This window comes from Haemorhous mexicanus, chromosome 27 (genome assembly GCF_027477595.1).
Source record: "Haemorhous mexicanus isolate bHaeMex1 chromosome 27, bHaeMex1.pri, whole genome shotgun sequence".
Lineage (NCBI taxonomy): Eukaryota > Metazoa > Chordata > Aves > Passeriformes > Fringillidae > Haemorhous > Haemorhous mexicanus.
The window spans coordinates 6,696,112-6,719,843 of record NC_082367.1 but is presented as its reverse complement, the minus strand read 5'-3'; the positions used below and the strand labels follow the sequence as shown (position 1 = coordinate 6,719,843).

At 64.9% G+C, this 23,732-nt stretch overlaps 1 protein-coding gene across 4 annotated transcripts in view; it reads left to right on the top strand.

Annotated features, from left to right (window-relative positions):
• Positions 1-23,732, top strand: part of AHDC1 (AT-hook DNA binding motif containing 1) — a 50,249-nt gene extending 26,517 nt beyond the window's left edge. For 3 of the 4 annotated variants that reach the window (XM_059868599.1, XM_059868600.1, XM_059868596.1), the window contains 5 exons: positions 15,536-15,698; positions 16,437-16,477; positions 16,875-21,929; positions 22,039-22,656; positions 23,153-23,732. In XM_059868599.1, the coding sequence (XP_059724582.1) occupies positions 16,952-21,886 (4,935 nt within the window). In that variant the 5' untranslated portion in view covers positions 15,536-15,698; positions 16,437-16,477; positions 16,875-16,951 and the 3' untranslated portion in view covers positions 21,887-21,929; positions 22,039-22,656; positions 23,153-23,732. Of the gene's footprint in view, positions 1-2,219; positions 2,542-15,535; positions 15,699-16,436; positions 16,478-16,874; positions 21,930-22,038; positions 22,657-23,152 lie in introns of those variants that run through there. The other variant, XM_059868597.1, reaches the window with a different exon arrangement.

The following is a 23,732-nucleotide window of genomic DNA, read 5'->3' as shown; positions in this document are numbered from 1 at the left end:
TGCCGCTGGCCTGTCCCTCCCTGCCCGCCTGCAGCAGGGTTCCATGCCAGGAATCCCTCCAGCATCCCTTTGATCTCCAGCCTGAAGGGGTCAGAGGGAACAGGGATCCTGCCGAGGGGCAGAGGGACAGGACTGCAGCCGGGGGAGGGGGGTCTGGCAGCCTTGGGACCCGTCCTGGGCAGTGAACCTGGGGACAAGGGGCTGTCATGCCCAGTGTCAGCCTGCCTGGGTGGGAAATGCAAAGCCTGCGCTCCCCCCAAAGTTCACCATTTCTTCTTAGGCACCAGCTAATTGCCTCCTCTGCAATCTGGGTGGTGGGGGGCAATCCTTTCCCCAGGTGTGTCCCCAAATCTTCCAGTTGTGCCTGCCTGGCAAGGGACACTCGGGGTGCTGGTACTCAGGATGGGGACAGGGGGGCATTTCACCCCCCAGCAGATCGCAGGGTGCCCCACTCCCCCACCTGCCCCTGCCCAGCCTGCCCCCCCCGCAGATGCCTTTGCGTGGGGGCTGGAGGCAGGCAGGGAGGGGGGTGGGAATACTGGCTGGAGCGAGTCTGAACCTGGCATCTGTCGAATGTCACCTTACCCAGACAGTCTGTGCTTCCCTGTCTCCATATCAACCGTTCTGCTCCAGCCACCTGCGGGGGGGTGGCAGGGAGCGTCTTTGGGAGGAGGAGAGCTCGCTGCTCCCCTCACTCCCTGCAGCCTCCCTTTCCCTCCCTGCTGCCCCCCGGGTGCCAGACCCTGGGCTGTAAATCACGGGCGATGCTCCTCCAGCCTGGCAGCTGGGGGTGACCCCGGTGCCCGCGGCTTCGTGACCCCACATCACACTGTCTGGCTTCACCGTGCCTCAGTTTCCCTTCCCCAGGGCAGCTGTGGCGCAGGAGGGGTGCTGGGGCTTGTTCCACCCCAGCCGCGGCGGGGAGGGCCTCTTCCAGGAGCTCGGCATTTTTCCCTGGACTTGTCCCTCTTCCCTGCGACCAGATGTTCTCACCCTCCTCCCTGCAGCAGGGTCCCGGCCAGAGCCGGCACAGCAGCAGCCTGCCCCGCACCTGGACAGCGCCGGGGGGCAGGGACAAGGGACACTGCACAGCCGGGGGGCAGGGACAAGGGACACTGCTCAGCCGGGGGGCAGGGACAAGGGACACTGCACAGCCGGGGGGCAGGGACAAGGGACACTGCACAGCCGGGGGGCAGGGACAAGGGACACTGCTCAGCCCGGGGGGCAGGGACAAGGGACACTGCTCAGCCGGGGGGCAGGGACAAGGGACACTGCTCAGCGTCCTCCCGTGGCTGTGTCCCGGCTCCCAGGGCCAGGCTGGGAGGAAGGGCCAACCCTTCCCGCCCCAGCTGAGCTGTGGCAGCACCGAAGGCAGTGGGGATCTGAGCCCAGTGTGGGGCAGGGGGTGGTGGCATCAGGGCTTGGTGTTGTGGGGGTGCTGGAGCCTTTTGGGGGGTCCTGGAATGTTTGGGGAGATGCTGGAGCTTTTGGGGTGAGCATGCTGGACTATTTGGGCAGAGGCTAGAGCATTTACAGAGACACTGGAGCATTTGTCATGGGATGCTGGAGCGTATGGGGGATGCTGGAACACCTGGGATGTTGGAGTGCTTGGGGTGGGGATACTGAAGTATTGGATGGATGCTGCAGGACTTGGAGAAGTGCTGGAGCATTGAGGAGACTCAGTTTAGAGCATGAGGGCAGTGCTGGAGCATTTTAGGGGGTGCTGGAGCATTTGAGGGGGTGCTGGAGAATGTGGGGAGCTGCTGGGGCACTGAGGTCAGGGCATCAGTGGGCGCGCAGGGCCCTGGCGGGTGCGAGGCGCGGGATGGGCTGCTGGGATCGTGGCTGGCCCTCCCTGGGCCTCGTGGGGGCTGCTCCTGGGCCATGGGGTGCTGCTGGTCGGGGTGCCCTGGGAGGGCTCAGGGCGTGCAGCAGGCGGGGCGGACACACGGACAGCCGGGACGGACACAGGCGCCGCTCCCTCCTCTCCCAGCCGTGCGCAGCGGCTCCTGCAAGTGTGTAATTTCACCACAGTGCCTAAACCAGGGACAGAAGTAAATTGACCTTTTCACCCGTTTTCCTACCAGGGGGATTATAGCCTGTTTCCTGTTAAATCTCTCCAAGAACTGGCTCCATCCTGCTCGTGGAGTGGGGTGGGGAGGGGGGGACAGACACCCACCCAAAGTGGGGGCTTTAATTTCCCTCCTCATCCCCCTACACCGTGCCTTTTCCACCCCATCCCATCGCTCCACCACCTCTCATCTCATTAAAGTCTTCGGGGTGATTTCACCAACCCCGGGCAAAACCAACGTGGAAAAAATTGCTGGGAGGAAGGAACCGAAGGCGGAGAGTGATAAATATTGAAAGGGTGGGATTTCGATGTAGGCTGCAACAGCTGTGCCGGTTACAGTGTCACACTATCTCTCCACAGGTTTACTGACCCATTTCCATTCACACGGCTGCCAGTATCTTAGCAACTGCAACAGTCCCCCAAGAACAGGCATATTGCCTGCTATTAGTGACTGCTGCAACTGTGTCAAGGTTAGCTCTCTCCCTCCAAGCCCTGCCGGGTTTGTTTTTTGCCCAAAGCCAGCACAGTCTGTTCGGTGACATGTCCCCCGGCAGCCATCCTGGGTGCTGGGTGTTCCTCTCTGCCGTGGAGAATGCCAGCGGGGCTGGAGGGCTGGTGGGATGGTGCTCGTGGGGTTGGTGATGGGTGGGATGAGGGTTTAGGGGATGGGACCTTCAGGGTGTGGGTTTGGGTGGTGGGATGGAGCAGGATGCAGGGTAGGGTGCCCTGGGAGGTGCTGCCGGGTGTTGGTGATGGGGTGGGGTGCAAAGTGTGTCCCCAAAAATAGGACTGCTGCCATCTAGTTGGGTGTCACTGTCACCCTGTGCAACTCTGAGCCCTGAGAGCCTGGAGAGGGCTGGGGGCTGTGCTGGTCCCACTTGGGTGCGGGGTGTTCATCCTTTCCATGAGAAATGTCAGCAGGACTGGAGTGGTTGGCAGGATGGTGATGGATGGGATGTGGGGCTGTGTGGTGGGATGGTGCAGGATGCAGGATTAGGTGGTGGGAGGAAGGAGGAGGCAGGGTTGAGTGGTGCAGTGGGGTGGGATGTACCTTGGCTGGCAGGATGGATGAGGATCCACTGCTGGATGGTGGGACGGAGCAGGAGGTGGGGCTGGGTGCACTGGGAGATGCTGCAGGGTGCTCAGGAGGTGTGGGGTGTGTAATGTGACCCCAAAAGAGGAGTGTTGTCATCCAGCTGGGTGACAGCATCATCCCAGCCTCGGCAAGTCACCTGGACTGGGGCCTGCACTGATCCCACTTGGGTGTCACAAGCTGGACTGGCCACACCCTGTGCCCTCAGGGGCTCAGCCCTGGGCTGGGCATGGCAGGGGATGGCACATGTCCCTGGGTCCATGGTGGCACCAGGGCCTTGGAGGACAGGGCACATCTGTCCAGGCACCTCCACACACCAGGCTGGGACAGCAGTGCCACATGGGTGACATCGGCTGTCACCATCTCTGTTCCCACAGCACCTGGCCCTGAGGGGAGGAGCGAGTGAGAGAAGGGACCTGTGGTTCCTCGGTGTCCCCAAAAACTGCAGTATTGGGGTGACTGAACCCACACAGCAGGGAGAAGGCAAGCAGCTGCTGCATCCCCAAAACACCCCACGCAGGGAGGGAAACTGAGGCATGGGGCCCCAGCCCGGCAGGCAGAGACCCCCTCAGGCAGCTCCCAGGGGCTGAGGAGCAGGGGGGTGGCTGCTGGGGTGGGTCTGTGTCCTGGCTGCCCCAGAGGAGCAGGGGGGTGGCTGCTGGGGTGGGTTTGTGTCCTGGCTGCCCCAGAGGAGCAGCGGGGTGGCTGCTGGGGTGGGTTTGTGTCCTGGCTGCCCCAGAGGAGCAGCGGGGTGGCTGCTGGGGTGGGTTTGTGTCCTGGCTGCCCCAGAGGAGCAGGAGGTGGCTGCTGGGGTGGGTTTGTGTCCTGGCTGCCCCAGAGGAGCAGCAGGGTGGCTGCTGGGGTGGGTTTGTGTCCTGGCTGCCCCAGAGGAGCAGGGGGGTGGCTGCTGGGGTGGGTTTGTGTCCTGGCTGCCCCATCCCGGCCACGTCCCCGGCAGCACTGCAGACAGCAGGCTCCACACCGGCACGGCCGTGGGGACGGCTGCGAGGGAAGCCACAAAAATGATTTAAGGGGCTGGCGGGATTGATTTATTAAGAACAATTAAAAGCACTAAATACGCTTAGCTCAGCCAGACACCGAGCAGGGAGCCTGGGGGGAGAGACCTGTCTGTGGATCCGGAGGGCGCGGCCGGCAGCAGGATACTGGTGGCAGTGCTGGGGGACAGAGCCACACTGGGCTGGGCTGGGGCAGCTGGGGAAGGAGAGGGGTGCTGGTGGAAAGGCAGTGGAATGGGGTGCAGCACCCTGGGGCTGGATTTGCATCCAGGGTGGATTTGAGCCCAGGGATGAGTTTCCATCTAGGGATAAATTATCACTCCGGGATGGATTTTCACCCAGGTGTGCCTTTGCACCCTGTAGTGGGATGAATTTTCACCCAGGGGTGTGTTTGCATCCAGGGATGAATAGTCACCCAGGGATGGGTTTGTATCTAGGGGTGGGTTTGTATCTGGAGATGGATTTGTATCCAGGAGAGGGGTTCACCCAGCTGTGGGTTTGCACCCTGCAGTGGGATGAATTTGCATCCAGGGGAGTGTTTGCACTCCAGCTTGAAGGGATGGAAGGAATGTCAGGGACCAGGAGGCCCCCAGGCAGGGCTGCACTGAGGAGCTCTTTGGAGGCAGTGCCAGCTGCATGATGCCCTGCAGGAGCAGTTAGCCACACTGGGCAGGGTGTTGCTGTCCCAGTCTGACAGTGCTACCCTGGGAGCCTTGGCAAAAGGATCCCCCACCAACGGGCACCCACGAGGCTGACACGAGGGTGGGTCCAAGGAGCTCATGGAGCAGAAATCCCGGAGTGTTGTGACATCTGCAGACCTATATCCCTCACAGGAAATCCCAGCCGAAAGTCCTTGGAGGCTGGGAGAGTCCTTGGACGTGTCCAGACCTGCCCAGCCCGGCTCCTCCCAGGCACCAGGGCGGCTGTGGGGGGAGTTGGGCTCTCTCCTGGGGTCCCCGGTGCTGTCCCCGTGCAGGATGAGCTTCAGCAGCAGTTCTGTGTCCCTGTGTGCTGCCGGGCTCTTGGGGTACCAGGGAGGGGAGCAGAGGGCTGTGCCCTGCATTTTTCCAGTCCCAGCGGCTGCCTGCAGTGGGAGCACTGGTTTTGTGCACATTTTCTCCTGCCGTGCAGGATCCATCCCCTTCACTGAGCTCACCAGGCTGGCTGTGCTTTGGGACCCTGGGACGCCAAGCCGTGCTACCTCCCTCCCCTTCACCCCCCCAGGGCTGTCAGGGAGGTGGGGGTCAGGTTTTTAGGGTTGGGTTCAGAGCCCCCTCACAGAGCCCCCACAACCTCCTTCAGTCACCTCACCTTGGGGCTGGATGTGCCCACGTCCCCTTCATCATTTGGGTCCCTGTGCCCTGAGCCACGCTGGGCACATCCTGCTCGCCAAAACGCACAGGATCGGAAGGGGCCCCTGCCCTGGCCCCCCGGATAGGAGCCCCGGGAGCAGGAGGTGCTGGGAAAGGTGCGGAATGGGAACAAAAGGTCCGCGGAACGGCTGGCAGGGGCGAGCGGAGCCGGAGGCGTTCTGCTGACCCCGCTCCGGCGGCCCCGGCCTCCCCCCGCCGCCCCCACCCGCTCCTGCCGGCGGCAGCGCTTCCCGGCAGCGCTTCCAGGTCTACCTGGAGCTGGCTGAGAGGTGGGAAAGCCATTTCTGCCTCTGCCCCGGTGCTTGCGCCTGTGCCAGCCCTGGCCGGAGCTCCCGGGGCAGGGTGGGTGGGTGCTCGTGCCCCGTGCCCGAGCGTCACCGTGGGCTCGTGTGTCCTTTTGCCACGAGGCTGGAGCCGTGGTGAGGCGTGGAGTGTGGTGTGAGTTGGGAGGTGGCCATGGTGGGGTGCCGGGCACCCCTCTGCACCCCCTGAGCTCACTGGGTGTGCCCGTGGGGACACGGCTGGGAACAGAGATGGATGGAGGTGGCCAGGGATGGAGGTAGAGGAGGTGACCAGGAATGGAAGTGGCCGGGCTTGGAGGTGACCCTGCTCAGTGGCCTTGGCACAGAATTTGCCTCTGTGCTCCTGCTTGCCCCAGGGTGGCACAGCCACAGCAGTGGGGACAAAGGCAGAGCCCGTGGGACGAGGGCGCTGCCCACGGTCACCAGCGGGGACACACTGGTGTCCCAGCAGCGACGCTGGGGCCAGGTGGGTGCAGTGACCCTCCCAGGGCCGTGCGAGCGGGGCGGTGGCAGAGCTGGGGCGGCCCCAGGACACTCGGCCGTGGGTGCCCGGGGGCCCCCGGCCCCGCCAGCACTCCCGCCGCCGGCTGCCCAAGGGTTAACGAGAGTTTGCTGCTCCTGCAGACAATTAGTGACATCTTTGCTGACAACGCCACCCTGAGCCTCTGCCGCCTCCCCGGCAGCACCAGCCCCGCCGCCCCCGCGGCCCCTCTCCGCCGCCTGCCCTCGCCACCGTGGTCCAGCCGGCACCGCGCCCCGACACCGCGCCCCGACACCTCGCCCGGCGGCGCTCGGCAGCGGCGGCAGCGCTGCAATCCCGAGCGGAGCAGCCGGCTCCCCTCGCTGCCCTCTGACCCGCTGTTGCTGTGGAAACTGCATCCCACGTAGGATTATGGAGCCGGAATCTGCAGGCTCCAAACCCCTCCAAATCCAGACGGTCACCGGGGTCCCCCCGCCCGCAGCGCCAGCCCCCTGCCCGCGGCGCCTGCGGGGAGCCCACAGGGTGCCCGATATCCCCAGGGGGGTGGCGTCTGGGTACTGGAGGAGGTGGCAGCAGCACTCCTGGGTCCCCTGGTTTGCACCCAGTGGCTGGTAACGTGCTGGAGGTGTCACGGTGTCACCACGAGGCCATCAGTGACCCCTGTCCCATCTCCCTTGTGCCATCACCTGAGTATCATCTCCCTGTGTGCCATCCCTGCATCTCAGGGGGACAGGGTGGTGTGCTAGCAGGACCCTCTCCCTCAAACAGCACCCCGGGAATGTGGTTCCACACCAAGGACCCATCCCCAGCACCTCTGAGGCAGCAGCAGGAGCGGGACACCCACCAGAGACCCCCACACCCGCAGGGACCGGCAGCGTGGGGCTCCCGGGGGGAAGGGGGGCACAGGGGAGAGCAGAGCCTGTTTGGGGAGCTCTGTGGGCTGCGCTTGTGTCTCAGCAGCTCTCCTGCCACCCGAGGAGGTAGGAGCTGAATTAATCGCGATCAATTAGTGCTGCTTGCAGTCCCTGGTTCCCTCCCTGCACCAGCTTTGTGCCGTCGCACCCAGCGAGGGGGCCCCGGTGTCCCCCTGTGCAGCACCCGTGTACCATCGGGGACTGCAGCCCCTCCGGACCTCCAGGTGGAGACAGGGAACAAGCAGGGTGTCCCCCAGCCCGTGCGGCCACGAGAAACGTTCCTGCTGTAGAATTTGGTGGAGGGGATGAGGAGGGGGCTGCACGAACCCCTCAAGGTCCCCGTGCCAGGCTGGAGCAAGGTGCTGGGGTGTCCGGAGCGAGTGTCCGGATCCTGCAGGATACTGCAGCAAATGCCCTGCAATCTGCAGCCGGATGAATCCCACCTTCCTTCCCCCGCAACGTGCTGCCCTGGGCTACAGCTAATCTATTGTGCGCTGGGCTGCAGCCAGCACAAGCTGCAATACAGTAAATCCTTCTGCAGTATCCTGCAAGGGGACCGAGCCCAGCCGCAGCCGCCCGCCGCCGCCAGACAAAGACGGGGGGCCCCCGCGGGGATGGGGCACAGGGGAACAGGGCACCCGGGGGTGGCAGGACCCCCTGTGCCGTGACAGCCAAGATGGGAAAATGAAGCCCTTGAGCAGGGTGGGAAGTTCTCCAGGGAGTTTTGGGTGGTGCTGTGCATTCTCCTGGCCCCACAAATCCGCGGGCAGGGAGATGCTCAATCCCCCGAGTTTGGGTTTTCCCTAAATGTTGCCACCACCATATTCCCCTTCAGGGTCCCAGTGTGATGCAGGGCTTTCCATGCCCGCCCTTTCCATGTGCGTGGTGCATCCTTCCCTGTGCCTCAGTTTCCCCACCAGTACAGGACCACCAAGCCCCTCAGTCCCCTCCCTCAAGCCGGCTCCATCACATGTGAGTCCCACTGCCCTTTTCCAGGGGATTTTGCTTGGATACTGTCATTATGGTTATTATTACTATTACTATTATTATTATTATTGGGATGTTGGTGGGGCTCTGCGGCTCTGCCGGACCCGTCTTTGGCGAGCAAGGCATCCTTCAAAGGGAAGGCGCTCCGTCACCGCCCCACAGCAGCTGCGTTCTCCTCAATTAGAAGAGGTAATGAAGCAATTTATGGGCATCTACAAAGTGATGTGTGAGTGACAGGCTGTGTACGATCCGCGCCGGGGCTCTGCCGGCAAGTTGTGTTCTTCCAATTTTAATGGAGAGCTCCCCGGCGAGGGGGGAGAGCAAACACTGGTGTGTCTGTAGGTGTGTGTGCTCCGAGGGGCTGGGTCGGGGCTGCCAGTGTGGCGTGGGGGGGTGCGAGAGACCTGGCTGCTCCAGTCCCCTCCCTGGGGAGCCTGAGCCGCGCGGTGTAACCGGAGATGGGGGCAGCTGGGTGGGAGCCCAGCCTGGGGCTGGGGCACTACAGGACCTCTGGAATAGTTGGCTGCAGCTCTGTTCCCATCAGCGCCCCTGGCACTGCCCACCCTGCTCCTGCCTCAGTTTCCCTGTCGCTATCCAAGTCCCCGCTGCGTGGCACTGGCAGACCCCTTCTTCTCACCCCAGATTTTGGGGGACCACCGTGGCCTCTCAAGGGGGAGGGTGAATTGTGTTTTGGGGTCAAACCCCAGCAGCTTCCACTGCCACCACCAGGGTATGGGATGGGGGTGTGCAGGGCTGTCCTGGTGTGTTGGGTGCCTGGGGGGTCCCTGCAGCTCGTGCGTGCTGCCATGGGGTGATGAACCTCCAAGCAGGTGTGATCCTGTGCCACAGAGGTGGGTGCTGCACCTCCAGGTGCCAGCACACCTGTCTGTGTACCTGTAACACAGGTGTGCACCCATCAGCGAGCTCACCAGTGCCTGTGCGTGTTCCTGTCTGTGTGTACCTGTACATGCTGGGCACATGTGTGACCCACCCGTGTGCCGTTGGTGCCCACACGTGTTCCTGTACCTGTGTGTGCCCACAGCGCTGTGGGTGTATGTGGGTGCACCTGTGTGAGGCCTGTCTGCACACGTGCGTGCAAATCCTCCCCCGTGCGTGTACCCGTGCACACACCTGCATGTGCACAACCATCTTGTGCACATTCAGACCTGTTAGTGGGTGCACCACCTCCATACCCACATATTTTGGGGTGCCAGGCTGCCGGCGTGATGGGGCAGGGGCTGCCCCCGCCTCCCCATACCCCTGCCCCATCACGCCGGTGTTGGCATCGTCCCCAGCGGCTCCCACACCCCAGCTCGGCCCCAGCCGGCCGCATCTCCCAGGAAACAGGATCCACAGCCAGGAGTTTCCGCTCAACTCGTGTGTGCCTCCCACAAAAAAAAAAAAAAAAAAAAGAAAAAAAGAAAAAAACCCACCCTGACACCAGCACGGCCGTTAATCCTGCCCGGCTCATTCTGCTTTTCTTGTCTAGCCAGTTTCTAAAATTGGCCAAGGGAGGCAACTGGCTGCTCTCCCCCCACCCAGACCCCCCCTCGGTCCCACCTGGTCCCCCCGGCGCGGTGTCAGCACCTGGACCCCGTCACCCCATCGCCTGCCGGATGGGGCTGCGGTCGGGCGGCTCCGGTGCCCGGCGTGGGCTGTGGGTGGGCACCAGCGGACCCAGGGCCCCGCTGCGCGCATTGTCAGCATCCTCCCCTCCCGGCGGGCGCCCCTGTGCTGCCCCGGGCAGCCCCCCAGCCCCAGCGCCGGGGGAGCATGGCTGTGCCGAGCGAGCTTTCGGCATGGGCACGCGTCCATCTGGCGCCTTCCAAATGTTCCTGGCCTCGCAGGATCCCGGCCCCGCTTGGCGTTAACCCGCAGCGCACCGGCGGGGAGCGGGGGGCATCGCCGCTGCGACCCCCGGGGGCCTCAGCGGGGTGTCGGGGGGCTCTGCAGCTGCCCGGGTGCCGGTGCTGGGGGCGGGGGGTGGCGTGGGCAGCCGGCGGAGCCCCATCCGCGCCAGCGCGGCCGCGGGTGTTATATGACCCGGCGTGGCCGGCGCTGGGCAGGGACACACCGGGGCTGTGACTCATGCTGTGGCTATAACAGGGAGCGCGGGGAGGGGGGCCGCGACCATCTGCGCAGCCTCAGGGCTGCCGGCACACCGCGGGGGCCCTGGGGTGCGCTCCCCACGCCGGGCGCAGCCCCCCGGGGCAGCGCCGGGAGCGGCCGGCGCACGGAGGCCGCGGGCAAGCGCAGCCGGCAGCCCGGGGAGCGCCCGGTACCGCGAGCTGGCACCCGAGGGAGGAGTGCTGGTGTGTCCTGGATCCTCCCGCAGGCAGGGAGAGGGCAGAGGAGGGGGCCCGCAGGCTGCTCGCCTCCCGCGCCGGCTCGACGGGGCGGGGGAACAAAGCTGGCACCGAGGGAAGAGCTAAATTTAGCCCGTTTCCCTGCTAGCTCTGAACTGCGGCGCTGGGCTCCAGCCGGCCGAGGTGCCACCATCGCTGCGGTCCATCTGTCAGCCGCTCCCCGGCCCTCCCGAGCCCCCCCAAGCCAGGGAGGGGAGTCAGACCCCTCCACGACCAAGGGAGTTGGGGGCTGCATCCTTGCTGGGCGATGCCACGGGGGTCACCTGAGCGCCCCCAGCACCCGGGGGCAGCGGGTACCCACGTTTGGGGGGTGGTGGGGGGGTCCTTGCACAAGGGAAGGGGCTCCTGACCGGCAGGATGGATGATTGCTGGGAGAGATGGTCGCTGGAGGGGGGTTGGTTGTTGTGGGGAGATGGTTTCTTGTGGGGTAGGTGGGCATTACAGGGAGATGGTCTTTGAGGGGTAAGAGTCGTTGGAGGGGGAATGGTCACTGGGGGAGATGGTCCTTGCAGGGGCAGCAATTTCTCATGGGGGAGATGATCACTGCAGGGAAGATGGTCATGGCAGGAGAGATGGTCCTTGCAGGGGAGATGGTCAATGCCCATTGCAGGTGAGGTGGCTGTTTAGGGGAGATGGTTTCGTGCAGGGAAGATGGTCCTTGCATGGAAGGTGGTCATTTCAGGATGGAACTCTTCTCCTGAGGGAGGTGGTCCTTGCAGGGGAGATGGTTTCTTGCAGCAGCAGGAATAGGAGCCTGGCCAGGCCTCCCCACCCCTGCCCAGCTCAAGGGCACCGTGCCACGTTCTGGTGCTGAGGGCTGAGCCTATCCTGGGAGCCATGGTTCCAGGAGCCCCAGGCCTGGAGATGCCACCAGCCAGGGGGGTGTGCTCCAGAAGACCCCAGTGGTACATCCAGAGCCAGGCCCAGGAGAAGGGCCGTGTCCCCTGACTCAGCACTGTCCCCAGAGCATGGGGGTGTCCCTGGGGTTCCTGTAGCCAGGACCAGGGGGATTGCAGGGAAATGAACTCCCCAGCCACCTTCCTGCAGCTCTGGGTTATGAGGAGATGTCAAGACCTTGGGCACTCCTTGTTTATAGCCCAGTGGTCCCAGACCCTCCTCCCAGTGCCAGGGCAGGTGTCTGAGCCTGCCCTGGGGATGTGGCACCCTGGGATGATGTGAGAGGGCAGAACCCAGCTGTGTGCCCCACATGCCAGCCAATCCCTCCTGGCACTGCAGCCCCCGCAGCATCCCCGCAGTGCATTGGAGGTGCAGGGCCCCTCACCAGCTCCCTGCTTGGGGGGCACCCCAAAAAAACCTCTCCTAGCCCCACAAAGGGAGCTGGCGGCCAAGCAGCTCGTCTGGACCCGTTACCTAAGATGAAACCCAGGCGCCATCTGCTCCATCTCCTAATTAAGAGCATGGCAGAGGAGTCAGGGCAGCGGGAGGACGTGGTGACGGCAGGGGGGATGTGGCAGCGGGGTTCCAGCCGTGGGGTGACAACTGAAGGAAGGGCCAGGGCTGCCTGCAGGCACTGTATGCCCCAGCACCCATCTGTGCCCACCCTCCTGAACCCCCGGCTCCTGCCCTGCTCCCAGTCCCAGGGTGGTGGGTCCCCAAGGGGGGTGGGGGCTCTGGGAGCTGCCAGTGGTACCCAGAGAGGACCCCAAACAGCCCTGGTGCTGATGGGTGCCCCACTTCAGAGGAGGGCAGGGGGCTGGCAGGGATGAGGTGTGGGGAGGAGGAGGAGGGAGCAGGACCCCCGTGCTTTGGGGTCTGTGATGCTGAATTAGAGGGGATGTGGAGGTCGGCGTGGAGGGGGTGAAGGCGGAGGGACCCCCCGCGTGGCTCAGGGAGGAGGTGGCCGGTGGGGGCTGGCTGGGGAACACGGAAACCCTCGGCGAGCGCCTGCCAGGAAGCTGTCACTGGAGGGGATTTTCCATTGGTGTCAGCAGGCGCAGGACGGACTGGGGGAGCTGGTGGGGCGGGGGTTGGGGGCGCCTGGGAGGGGCCCAGGGGGGTGCGAGGGACGGGGCGCGGAGGGGACAAGCTCTGCGGTGCCCCGGCGGGGGGGGCTTGGTGCGTGGGGGAGTGGCACGCCCGTGGTGCCCCCAGATGGGGAGGAAAGCCACCGTGGTGTGTGAGTGTGACCATGGTGTGTGAATGTGAGTGTGCGAGGGAGGGGCACCGCCACGGCGTCCCCGCGTGCGACACGAGTGGGACAGCCCCGTGCCACTCGGGGGGGCAGGTAGGGCAGGTCGGGGAAGGCCGGCTGTGCCCACGGGACGCGGGTGACAGCGGGAACCGGACACGCCCCTACGCCCGTGTGGGGGCACTTAGGGCCACCCCAAAGCTTGGCAGCGCCCCGCGGTGCCCGAGGAGCCCCGGGGCGGCGGGGCACTGCGGAGGACGCCCCGTCCCCAGCGCTGCCGCCGCGGGCGGCTGGGCACGGCGCCCCGGCGGGGTGGGAGGCGTCGGGCCAGCGTGTCCCCATCTGTGTGGCGGCTGTGTCCCTGCCGCCTGCCTGTCTCCCGGTGGCATCTCCGGCCCCACCCTGACGTCTGGGTGGCCTCGGAGCCGGGCACCAAACCACGTCCGTGTCCTGCGGGGGCATCCCTCCATCCCCCCGCCGCCACGCCGGTGCCAAGACGGCCCCTCCGTGCCCGCCCTGTGCCAGCGCTGCGGGTCGGGGCTGGGTGCCAGCAGCCTCGGGGAGCTGAGGGGGGCTTGGGGGCGCCTGCAGCCCCCTGCACACTCATGCTGCCACCCCACGGCACCCTTTCCACCAAGGGGGAACCCGGTCTGGGCGGAGTAGGGGGCGTGGGAGGACATCCTGCCGGCTTGGACGGGGCTTGGAGCAGCCTGCTCTAGTGGAAGGTGTCCCTGCCCCTGGCAGGGGGCTGGAAGGAGATGAGCTTTAAGGTCCCTTCCAACCCAAACCATTCCACGATTCTGATTCCTCTCGCCGCCAACCTCCGTCAAGCCTGAAACCGTTAAACTAATTAAAGCTTTGCAGCAGCAGGATTAAGCCCGGGCAGGGGAGGTGGGAGCCCAGGTAGTCGATTAGTTCACCAGGCGAGGATATTGGATTTCTGCGAGGCGAGTCAGCAGTCTTCGGGGGCTGTTATCTTTGCAGGGCTGCGGGGTCAGGAGGTGGGAAGCGGAGGTGACTGCAATCTCGCCCGCTTCATCCCCCCGCTCTTCATCCTCACCCCCCCCCGGCCCCACCGCAGCACCCGGTCTGGCCGGCTCTCCCCCGCCCGCGGCGCCCATCTCTATCTCTCCTTCTCCCTCCGTCCCTCCTCGCTTGTGTGGTCTCGGCTGGTGTTTTGTAACCAGGGAGGAGAAAAAAAAAATAAAAGATTTTTTTTTTTTTTTTTTAAAAAGAGGAAAATAAAAAAATAAGGAAAAAGGCCCTACCCCTGGCGAGGAAACCAGGAATGGCGAGGTCCGGAGAGCCTAATGGGAAACATGTGGCGGCTGCCTGGGGCTGAGCGGGGAGGTGAAAGTGAGCGCGGCGGCGCGGCGAACATCCCGGTGCGCCCCGCTGCCCCCCCGCCCCGGAGCCCCCTCCCCACCGCCGCTCCCACCTGCGCTCCGCTCCGCGGTGGGTGGATGCTCGGGGGGGCAGGTGGTCCCCGCTGTGGAGGGTGCTTTGCACGGGGCGAGGGCGGAGTCCCGGCGCTCGGAGTGTCCCCCGCGTGTCACGGGAGACATGGCCCCCCCGTGGGACCGGAGCCGGACCGGACACCGGTGCTGTGGGGTACGGGCCGCGACCTGTGCCCAGCGCCTGCGGCATCCCCTGCACACCGGGGCTGAACGTGGGCAACGGCGACCGTGCAGCACGCGGGCGATGGCGCGTCCGGAGACCCCCCACGCCCCGGTGGGCACCCACGGCCGTCCCGCAGCGTTTGCCGAAGCAGCCGCAGCTCCGTGCGCCACGGACACAGCGGGGGACGGCGGCGCAGAGCTGCGGGGTGGCACCCCGGCGCCCCCGACACCCCCCGACACCCCCGACACCCCGAACCGCCCCTGGAGCCGCGCAGCCTGTGCAGCGGGGACCAGCTCTCGGCGGCTGTTCTGGAAAACCTCCCGTTTGTTTCCTTCCTGCCTGCCTCCTCTCCGACAGCTCCCTGGGCACACCAGCAGCCTCAGCAGAGACGAGACCGGTCTTTCTAGCACATATTTTCCTTCTCCATATAGCCCTTGGTGTAACTTTACACCGAGGTGCCCGCAGCTCCGCGGTGCCAGCGCTGCGCCCAAAGGCTGGCGGGGAGACGGGGAGAGGGGGGGATGCGGATGGACTGACAGGTTTGAATTCTCTTTCCCTGCCTTGTTGATAAGTTGTCACGCTAATCCAGACACCGGGAAGAGCCTGGATCACGCCGAGCGGCTGCGTGTGTGTGTCTGCGGGTGTGTGCTGGGGGAGGGAGCCAACCGGCAGGGATTCACACGCGGCGCTGGGGAGGGAAAACAGGAGGACGTGCTTCCACGGGGGGATTGCGAGGGGCTCAGGGGCTCCACCGTGCACCCCTGTGCCACGCGGGCAGCGGCTGGGGGTGCCTCTGCAGGAGGGTGGGGGGCCAGAGCTTTCTGCACACGCCTGTGCAATGTGCACATCGATGTGGATGAGCACACGTGTGCCTACAGCCTGGTGGGAGATACTGTAGGTATCTCATAGGGGCAGCCCCCGGTTCAAGGCATGGACACGGTGGGGAGGAAAGGGTTGTCCTGCCCCAAAACACCACCCTGGGCATCCCGTGATGGGGCTAAGGGCACAACGTGGGTGTCCCCGTGGGCTGTGGCTTCGAGGGGGAGGCATCAATGGGTGGCACACGGTGTGCCCAGCCCTGCGGGCACCCAAGGCAGCCGGGGCAAGGGGCACTCCAGGGGAGGGGGCCGCTGGGCTGATGTGCGGGGGTCTCTCTCGAGCAGATGGGAGCTCGGTCGCCTGCCAGCCCCTCGCACTGGAGAACGGTGCCAGCCCGCCAGCCGAGTGGTTCCCGCATGCCCAGGGCTCCGGCCCCCGCCAGCCCGGCAGCGACAGCGACAGCAGGAGCTTCCGAGTGAACCTGCACTGCAAACACCCCCGGAACAGGTAGCTGGGGGCCTCACCCTAAAAATGGGGTGCGGCACCAGGGGGGGCTTGGCGGCACATCTCGCTGCCGATGTTCTGTCCATCCCTGCCCGGGAGATACAGGGCGAGGGGGGATCGCCGGCTCTGCACATCCTCCCGGCTTGGGATTTTGGGGTGAACAGAGGGGCTGCAGCCCCTGTGCAGTGGGCACGTGGTGCCCGGCACCCACCCGTGAGTGCCCGAGCCACCCCACCACAACTGTCGCTATACCCCCTTCCCAAGAGGGGAAACTGAGGCAGGCGCCACCGAGGGGCGTCCCGGCGAGGGGAGGGGTGGCCCCGGGCAATGTCCCCGCGGGTGGGAGTTGCAGCTGTGCTCGGGGTGGGTGGGAGCCGGGGGGATGTGGGGTGGGAGGTGCTGAGCACCTCCTCGGGCGAAGCCCCCCCGCGTGTCCGGAGCGCGGCTCGCCGGGGACACCTAGTGGCAGCGCCACCGAAGGACCCCCGCCAGCCCCCGCCCCGCGGAGGGGGTGCTGGGGATGGGAGGGGGGCGTAAACCCGTCCCCTCTGTCCCCCAGATGAGAGGCAGCCTCCCCCTCTCTGCCCATCCCCCGCAGCCCCACGGAGACGGGCGGCCGTGGCAGCTCGGGAGGATCAGCCCCTGGTACGTCCCGTGCAGGGACTGGCACAGGGGTGGGGGGCACTTAAGTGAGCCCCTCCCCCCGTGTGGGGCTGACCCTGCACACCCCTTCCTTTGCAGAGAGCTCAAGTGCAATAGCAGGAGCAGCAGCAAAGCCGAGGGTAAGTTCCAGCCCCAGCCCTCCCCGCAGACACCCAAACTCTGCCCCTGGGGTGGGGTGGGAAAACGCAGGGAAGCAGCTACCCCTCTTCACCTGGGAGGGGGAGTGTGCCGGAGTCTGGCACGAGCGGTCCTGGTGTGGGGAGGACATCCAGCTCCCTGCTAATGAGCTGGGGAAGGCACCCAGTTCCCCCAAGGCCCCGTTTTCCCAGCTGTGAGCAGGGCTGTCACATTCCTGCGGTGCCAGTCGCATCCTTGCTGCTGACAGGGCAGAGGGAGCTGGGGGATGGATATGGGCACCTCATCCCTGAGAACAGGGGGGTGGAGTGAGGCTCTGCTGGCTGTTTCTGGCTGGCAGTGCCTGTGGAGCCTCACTGTCCCCCTCTCTGCTGCCCGTAGGTCCTGGTGTCACCTTCCCTGACCCCCATGTCAGCAACTGCTCGGCCAAGCGGCACGCGGGGGAGGAGGAGGTCAGGATGCGCGTGAAGCCCCCGGGCCCAGTGGTAACGACCAGCGTTGTGCGTGGCTCGCCCGACTACGTCCGAGAGCCCAAGTTCTACCCGCCGGGACACCCGGTGCAGCGGCCCCCCGCCTGCCCGGCCGAGAAGGCGTTGTCCTGCAGTGTGCTCAGCTTCCCTGAGGGGTCGTGCCCCGCGCTCGGCCGGGAGCACCAGGCAGGCTCGCTGCTGCACGGCGACCCGGCCGACCGCTGCCAGAGTGTCCACGGGGGCACCAAGGCGGCCGAGGACCTGCTGGGCTGTGCCGGGGAGCCCCGGATCCTGGGGGGCAGCGCAGAGGAGGCATCTGCCCGCGATCGGGCTCCCAAAACCTTCCCCAACGCGACGCTGGCCTCGGGCCGCTGCAACGTAGACGGCATCCTCGCCTTGCTCCGGAGCAAGTGCGGCAACGGGCACATCAACCTCCACCCTGTGGTGCAGCTCATCGACATCATGAAGGACCTCAACCGCCTCTCTGAGGACCTAAAGAACAGCGGGGTGCACCTGGACTGTGGCAGCCTCCGTGGCAGCGGCGGGGCTCACGAGGACAGCCGCCTCCTGCCCGCTGACCGTGACCTCCAGTACAGCTTCTTCTCCTCGCCCTCCCTGGCCAACAGCATCCGCAGCCCCGAGGAGCGGGGGGTGCTCCTCAAATCCGACCCGTCGCGGCATCCCCGGCCCCCAGCGCGTGACGGAGAGGCTGACGGAGGTGGGGGGAGCACCCCGCAGCCCCCAGGACATGGTGTGGGTGTGGGAGATGTCTCCAAAGCTCCGGCGGATGAAGCTGGCTGCTCCCAGCCCGAGGCCAGCGATTACTCGGAACTGGCCGAGGCGGACATCCTGAACGAGCTGGCCTCCCTGGCTTGCCCAGGGACGCAGCTGCTGGAGTCGCAGGCGATGGAGCCGCAGCCCCAGTTGCTGCCAGCCCAAGAGCTGGACTCCCAATCCCGGCTGTTGGACTCCCAGTCCCTAGAGTCACAGCCCCAGCTGCTTGATTCACAGAGCCTGGAGCCGCTGCCAGAGTCGCTGGAGCTGCAAAACCTGGAGCCGTTGGGGCTGCAGTCACTGGAGCCGCTCTCTGAGTCTCTGGAGCTGCAGTCGCTGGAGCCTCTGTCTGAGTCGCTGGAGCTGCAGTCGCTGGAGCCACTGGCAGAGCCTCTGGGGCTGCAGACCCTGGAGCCGCTGCCCGGAGCGCTGGAGCCCTCGCTGCTGCCCACTGAGCCCTCGTTGCTGGAGCCTCAGCCGCTGGGAACTGTCTCGGAGCTGCTGGAGGCACAGCCGGGCACCGGGGACCCTCTGCGGCCCCACGGGCTGCAGCCCCGGCTCGGGGGGTGTCCCTTGAGCACGATGGTGAAGCGGGGTCCCTGCGGGGGCCGGGGGGCTGGGCGGTGTGGCGAAGACCACCGCAAGTACGCCCTGCGCCGGACTGAAAAGCCAAAGATGCTGTGCCGCCGGAGGAGGGCGGGGCGAGGGCGCCGGGTGGACATCACCCCTGAGAGCCACGTCCTGTCCCCCCTCACCCTGCCCGCTGAGCTGCCCCCCGGGCCCGAGGAGCCTGACACCCCAGTGCTGAGCCCCCCACCGCCACCGCCTCCCACCACGCTGGACCCCAACGAGATGCCCAAAGCCCCCACGGCAGGGAAGAAGAGCAAGTGCCGGGGGGTGAGGAAGATGGTGGTGAAGATGGCCAAGATCCCCGTGTCCCTGGGGAGGAGGAACAAGACCACCTACAAGGTGTCATCGCTCAGCAGCAACTTGAACCTGGAGGGGAAGGAGCTGGCAGCCAGCAGCTCCATGGAGCCCACGCCACTGCTCAAGATGAAGAACAATGGGCGCAACGTGGTCGTGGTGTTCCCCCCTGGCGAGATGCCCATTATCCTGAAGCGCAAGCGGGGCCGGCCTCCCAAAAACCTGCTGCTGGGCCAAACCAAGCCCAAGGAGCCCACCCCAGAAGTGAAGAAGAGGAGGAGGAGGAAGCAGAAGCTGGCCTCGCCCCAGCCCTCCTACATCGCCGACACCAATGACAGCAAAGCCGACTACTCCGATGTGTTGGCCAAGCTAGCCTTCCTCAACAGACAGAGCCAGTGCTCGGGGCGCTGCTCACCGCCCCGCTGCTGGACCCCCAGCGAGCCCGAGTCCATTCACCAAGCCCCCGACACCCAGAGCATCTCCCACTTCCTGCACCGTGTCCAGGGCTTCCGCCGGCGCGGCGGCAAGGCGGGGGGCTTCGGTGGGCGCGGGGGGAGCCACGCTGCCCGCGCCGCACGCTGCTCCTTTAGCGATTTCTTTGAGGGCATCGGGAAGAAGAAGAAAGCCCCCACTGCCCTCCACGCTGACCCCGTGCACCCCCGCAAGCGCGGCCGGCTGGAGCCGGACCCCGTGGGCAAGCCCAAGCGGAAGCGACGGGCGCGCAAGAACGGGGCACTGTTCCCCGAACCCAGCTCCGGGCAGAGCTTTGGGGACGGCCCCGCCACAGAGTGGGGCGGGGGGGAGAAGGGCAGCCCCTGGGCCCCCCACCACGGCCACCCCGGCAGCCAGGCTGGACGCAACGGTGGCTACCAAGGGGCCGAGGCGAGGCCCTTCCATGCTGCGGGGTTGGAGTCGGGCTCCTCTGGCCGCGCCGCCTTCTACGCCGGCAGCGCACCATCCTCGCAGACAGAGACCGGTCCGGAGCGGCACAGCCTCTTCACCGGCTACTTCCGCTCCTTGCTGGACTCCGATGACTCCTCCGACCTGCTGGACTTTGCCCTCTCCGCATCCCGCTCCGAGTCCCGTAAATCGGCGGCTGCCTACACGGCCCCCCCGGCCGCGCTGCCCGGCCAGCGGGGCATGGCTGCCTACACAGCGCGCGGCGGCAAAGTGCCGGCGGCCAGCCCTGGTGCCGAAGCCTTCCACGCGGCCATGCAGGGCCGGCCCGCGTTCCCGCCTGGCCGCGCCTCCAGCGCCTACGGTGTGACCCAAGGCTCGTCAGAGTGCCGGGGCACCGAGTCCTTCCCCAAGCTGGCCCCGCCATCGGCTGTGTCCCGGTCACCCACGGCTCACCCAGCGGCCAGTGGCACCCCGGGCTACTCCCCGTACGGCAGCTATGGCAGCACCGGGCAGAGCGTGGCACCCGCCAGCGTGTTCCCGCCAGGAAAGCAGTACCCATCAGCACAGGACTGCCCCAACAGCAAGGACTGCAGCTTCGCCTATGGCAGTGGCAGCAGCCTCCCGTCCTCACCCAGCAGTGCCCACAGTGCCGGCTACGCGCCACCGACAGCTGGTCCCAGTCTGCCACTGGGAAAAGCCGCCTTCTTCAACAGTGCCGAGCAGGGGGGGCAGTTCTCCAGCGCCGCGCACACCCCCCTGCGCTGCGACAGCCGGGCCAGCACCGTCTCGCCCGGCGGCTACATGGTGCCCAAGGGGTCGGCGTCCTTCCAGCCCTCACCTGAAAACTGCCGGCAGTTCCCCAGCGCTGCGCCGTGGGCCTTCCGGCAGGGCTACGGCGGCTTGGATTGGAGCTCAGAAGCCTTCAGCCAGCTCTACAACCCGGGCTTCGAGTGCCACCTCAATGAACCCAATGTCATCCTGGACATCTCCAACTACACCCCGCAGAAAGCCAAGCAGCAGACGGTCTCTGAGACCTTCTCGGAGTCCTCCTCTGACAGCACCCAGTTCAACCAGCCGGCTGGTTACCGGCGCGCCAACAGCGAGGCGTCCTCCAGCGAGGGCCAGTCCAGCCTCTCCAGCCTGGAGAAGCTGATGATGGACTGGAATGAGGCATCCTCTGCTCCTGGCTACAACTGGAACCAGAGCGTCCTCTTCCAGAGTAACTCAAAGCCCGGTCGAGGCCGACGGAAGAAGGTGGATATGTTCGACACCTCCCACCTGAGTTTCTCCTCCTCTTCCTCTTCTTCCTCCGTGTACCCCTCCAAGAGGAACACGGGACCCCGTCAGCCCCGGGGCTCCCGAGGGGCTTGTGCCTCCAAGAAGGAGAGGGGTACGGGCAAAGCCAAGTTCCCCACCAAGTCACAGGCGGTGAACCCCCTCTTCCAGGACAGCACGGACCTGGGCTTGGACTACTACAGCGGGGACAGCAGCATGTCCCCCCTGCCCTCCCAGTCCCGGGGCTTCGGGGTGGGGGAGCGGGACCCCTGTGACTACACCGGCCCCTACTCCATGAACCCCTCCACCCCCTCGGATGGGACCTTTGTCCAGGGGTTCCAGAGCGACTCCCCCGGTTTGGGGCAGCCGGATTTGGAGAGCAAGCACTTCCCTGCCCTCCCACACCAGCTGGCGGCCCCTGGCCAGCAGACTGTGTTCGAGGCCGGTTTGCAGAAAGCCTTCTCGCCCAACTGCTCCCCGACCTTGGCCTTCAAGGAGGACCTCCGGGCAGGCAGCATCCGAAAGCTGCCGGCCTGCGACTCGCTCAAACACAGCATGCAGGGGGGGGCCCTGCCACACGCCCCACACCTGGCCTGCCGCGACCTCCCCATGCCTCAAGCGCACTATGACTCCCCCAGCTGCAAAAACCCCCCGTACTGGTACTCCCCCAACGCCAGCACCCGCAGCCCTTCCTACGACGGCAAGGCGGGGGCTGGCATGCTGGTAGACTTCATGGGCAGGACGGACCCCCCGTGTCTGAACCCCCACTTGAGCAGCCCGAGCAGCACCCACCCCTCCAAGGGCGAGAAGGAGCCCTTGGAGATGTCCCGGGCTCACCACCGAGGACCCTACGCTTGTCCCTTGATCAATGACTTGAACATCTCCCCCGTACCAAGAGACTCAATGCTGCAGCTGCAGGACAACTACAGGTACCCCAGTTTTGCACCCCAAGGGCACCCCGTCATGGCCCCCACCCAGAAGAGCGGGTTTTTGGGACCCATGGTAGAGCAACAACACCCTGAGGACACTTTTACGGTCACCTCATTGTAGTGTCTGCTGACGTGCCAACGGGACAACGAGGTTTTGTTACAGGGTAGGTGGGGGAGAACCTGGGAGTGAGGGTGGCAGAAGGGGACACAGGGGACCCTCAGGGCCCTTCTCATCGTGTCCCCCTCTCTCTCCATGTTGTGTTTCTCTTTCAGAGGTAATTTAGCCAGCACTTTTTTCTGGAACACTTTTCAAGTTCTGTATTTAACTGGGATTGGAACCGTTTGTTTGTTTTCTTAAAAAAAAAAAAAAAAGAAAAAAAAAGAAAGAAAAAAGGAGGAAAAAAAGAAAAAAAATGAGAAAAAAAAAAGATTAAAAAGATAAAAAATAAGTGAAACAAAAGGAAAAAATTAATAATAATGGATGAAGAGAGAAACCCCCCGTTTTTCCCCCTCCGCACTCAAACCCGCTCTGCCTGCCAAGCTCCGGCTCTGCTTTCCGGACTGCCGCCCCCCCCGCCCCGCAGCAGGACAATCGGACGGACGGACGGACGGACGGACAGAGCGCAGGCCCGGCGCAGGGGCGCGGGCAGGGAGGGCAGGAGGGGATCTGGGGGTCAGCGCTGGGTGCCCCCTGCCCCCAGCCCGGCCGGGGCCCCCTCGGCCGCCCCGGGGAGGCTGTCTGGGGATTCTTTTCTTTTCTTGTCCCTCCCCGTCCGCTCGGCGCCTGGGGCTGCTCCTGCCGGATGGACAGCGATGGCTGTTGGTGAAGCGCTGACCCCTCCAGGCTCTGGCAGCGTCGCCAGCGGGGCTCGGAGACGCCACCGTCCCCAGGTGAGTGCCAGCTGTGTTCCCCACCCAGTAGCTGTGCCAGCAGGACTCCAGAGTGCAGGGTTGGATGGGAAGGACCCAGATCCCTGGGACATGGGTGCCACATTGGGGTGAACAGGACCCCCAGATCCCTGGGACATGGGTGTCACATTGGGGTGAACAGGACCCCCAGATCCCTGGGACATGGGTGTCACATTGGGGTGAACAGGACCCCAGATCCCTGGGTGTTGGGGTGGAGGAGATGAAGGAGATGGGCAGGACCCCAGCCCCTGCGTATGGGGGTTCCAGATTTGGGGAGCAGGACCCCAGCCCCTGGGTATGGGGTTCCAGATTTGGGGAGCAGGACCCCAGCCCCTGAGTATGGGGTTCCAGATTTGGGGAGCAGGACCCAGACCCCTGGGTAGGGGGGTGCCAGACCCCAGCTCCGCGGGTGTTGGTGGCCAGGGGTGGGCAGGCACCCCAGGGTGCGACCCTCACTCCTCTCTCCCTCTCTCCCCAGCCCCAGCACCCCCAGCCCTGCGCCCCCCGCCCGTCCCGGCCGCCGGAGCAGAGAGGAGAGGAAAGGAGAGGAGAGGAGGGGGCCGCCTCCGGAGGGGACCCGGCCCCGCCGCCCCCGCTTCGCCCCCGGCCCCGCCTCGGCCGTGGCGCCGGCGCCGCGTTCTCTCTCTCCTCCCAGCCAGAAGCAGAGGGACTCTTTAAGTTTTATTTTTTATTTGATTAATTTTCATTTTCTGCACAAAACCAGCAATTGTAAATACTTTTGAAGAAAAGAAGTTAAAAAAAAAAGTTTAAGGATAAAAAAAAAAAAAATTTAAAAAGCTGAAAAATGACAAAAAAAAAAAAAAAAGAGAATCATGCACCGGAGGGAGAATCCAAAAATGATGGAGAACAGGCCTGAAGCATCCAAGAGGTGAATATGCAGCAGAAAAGAGCAAAACCCCCCGCCAGTATGCACTGAGAAAAAATTTATTTACAGATCGAGCAACAAAAAAAAAAAAAAAAGAAAAAAAAGAAAAAAGTGACAATAACCTATTTATTGTATATAATGTTTTATTATAAATCGTGTCTTGTATATTGCA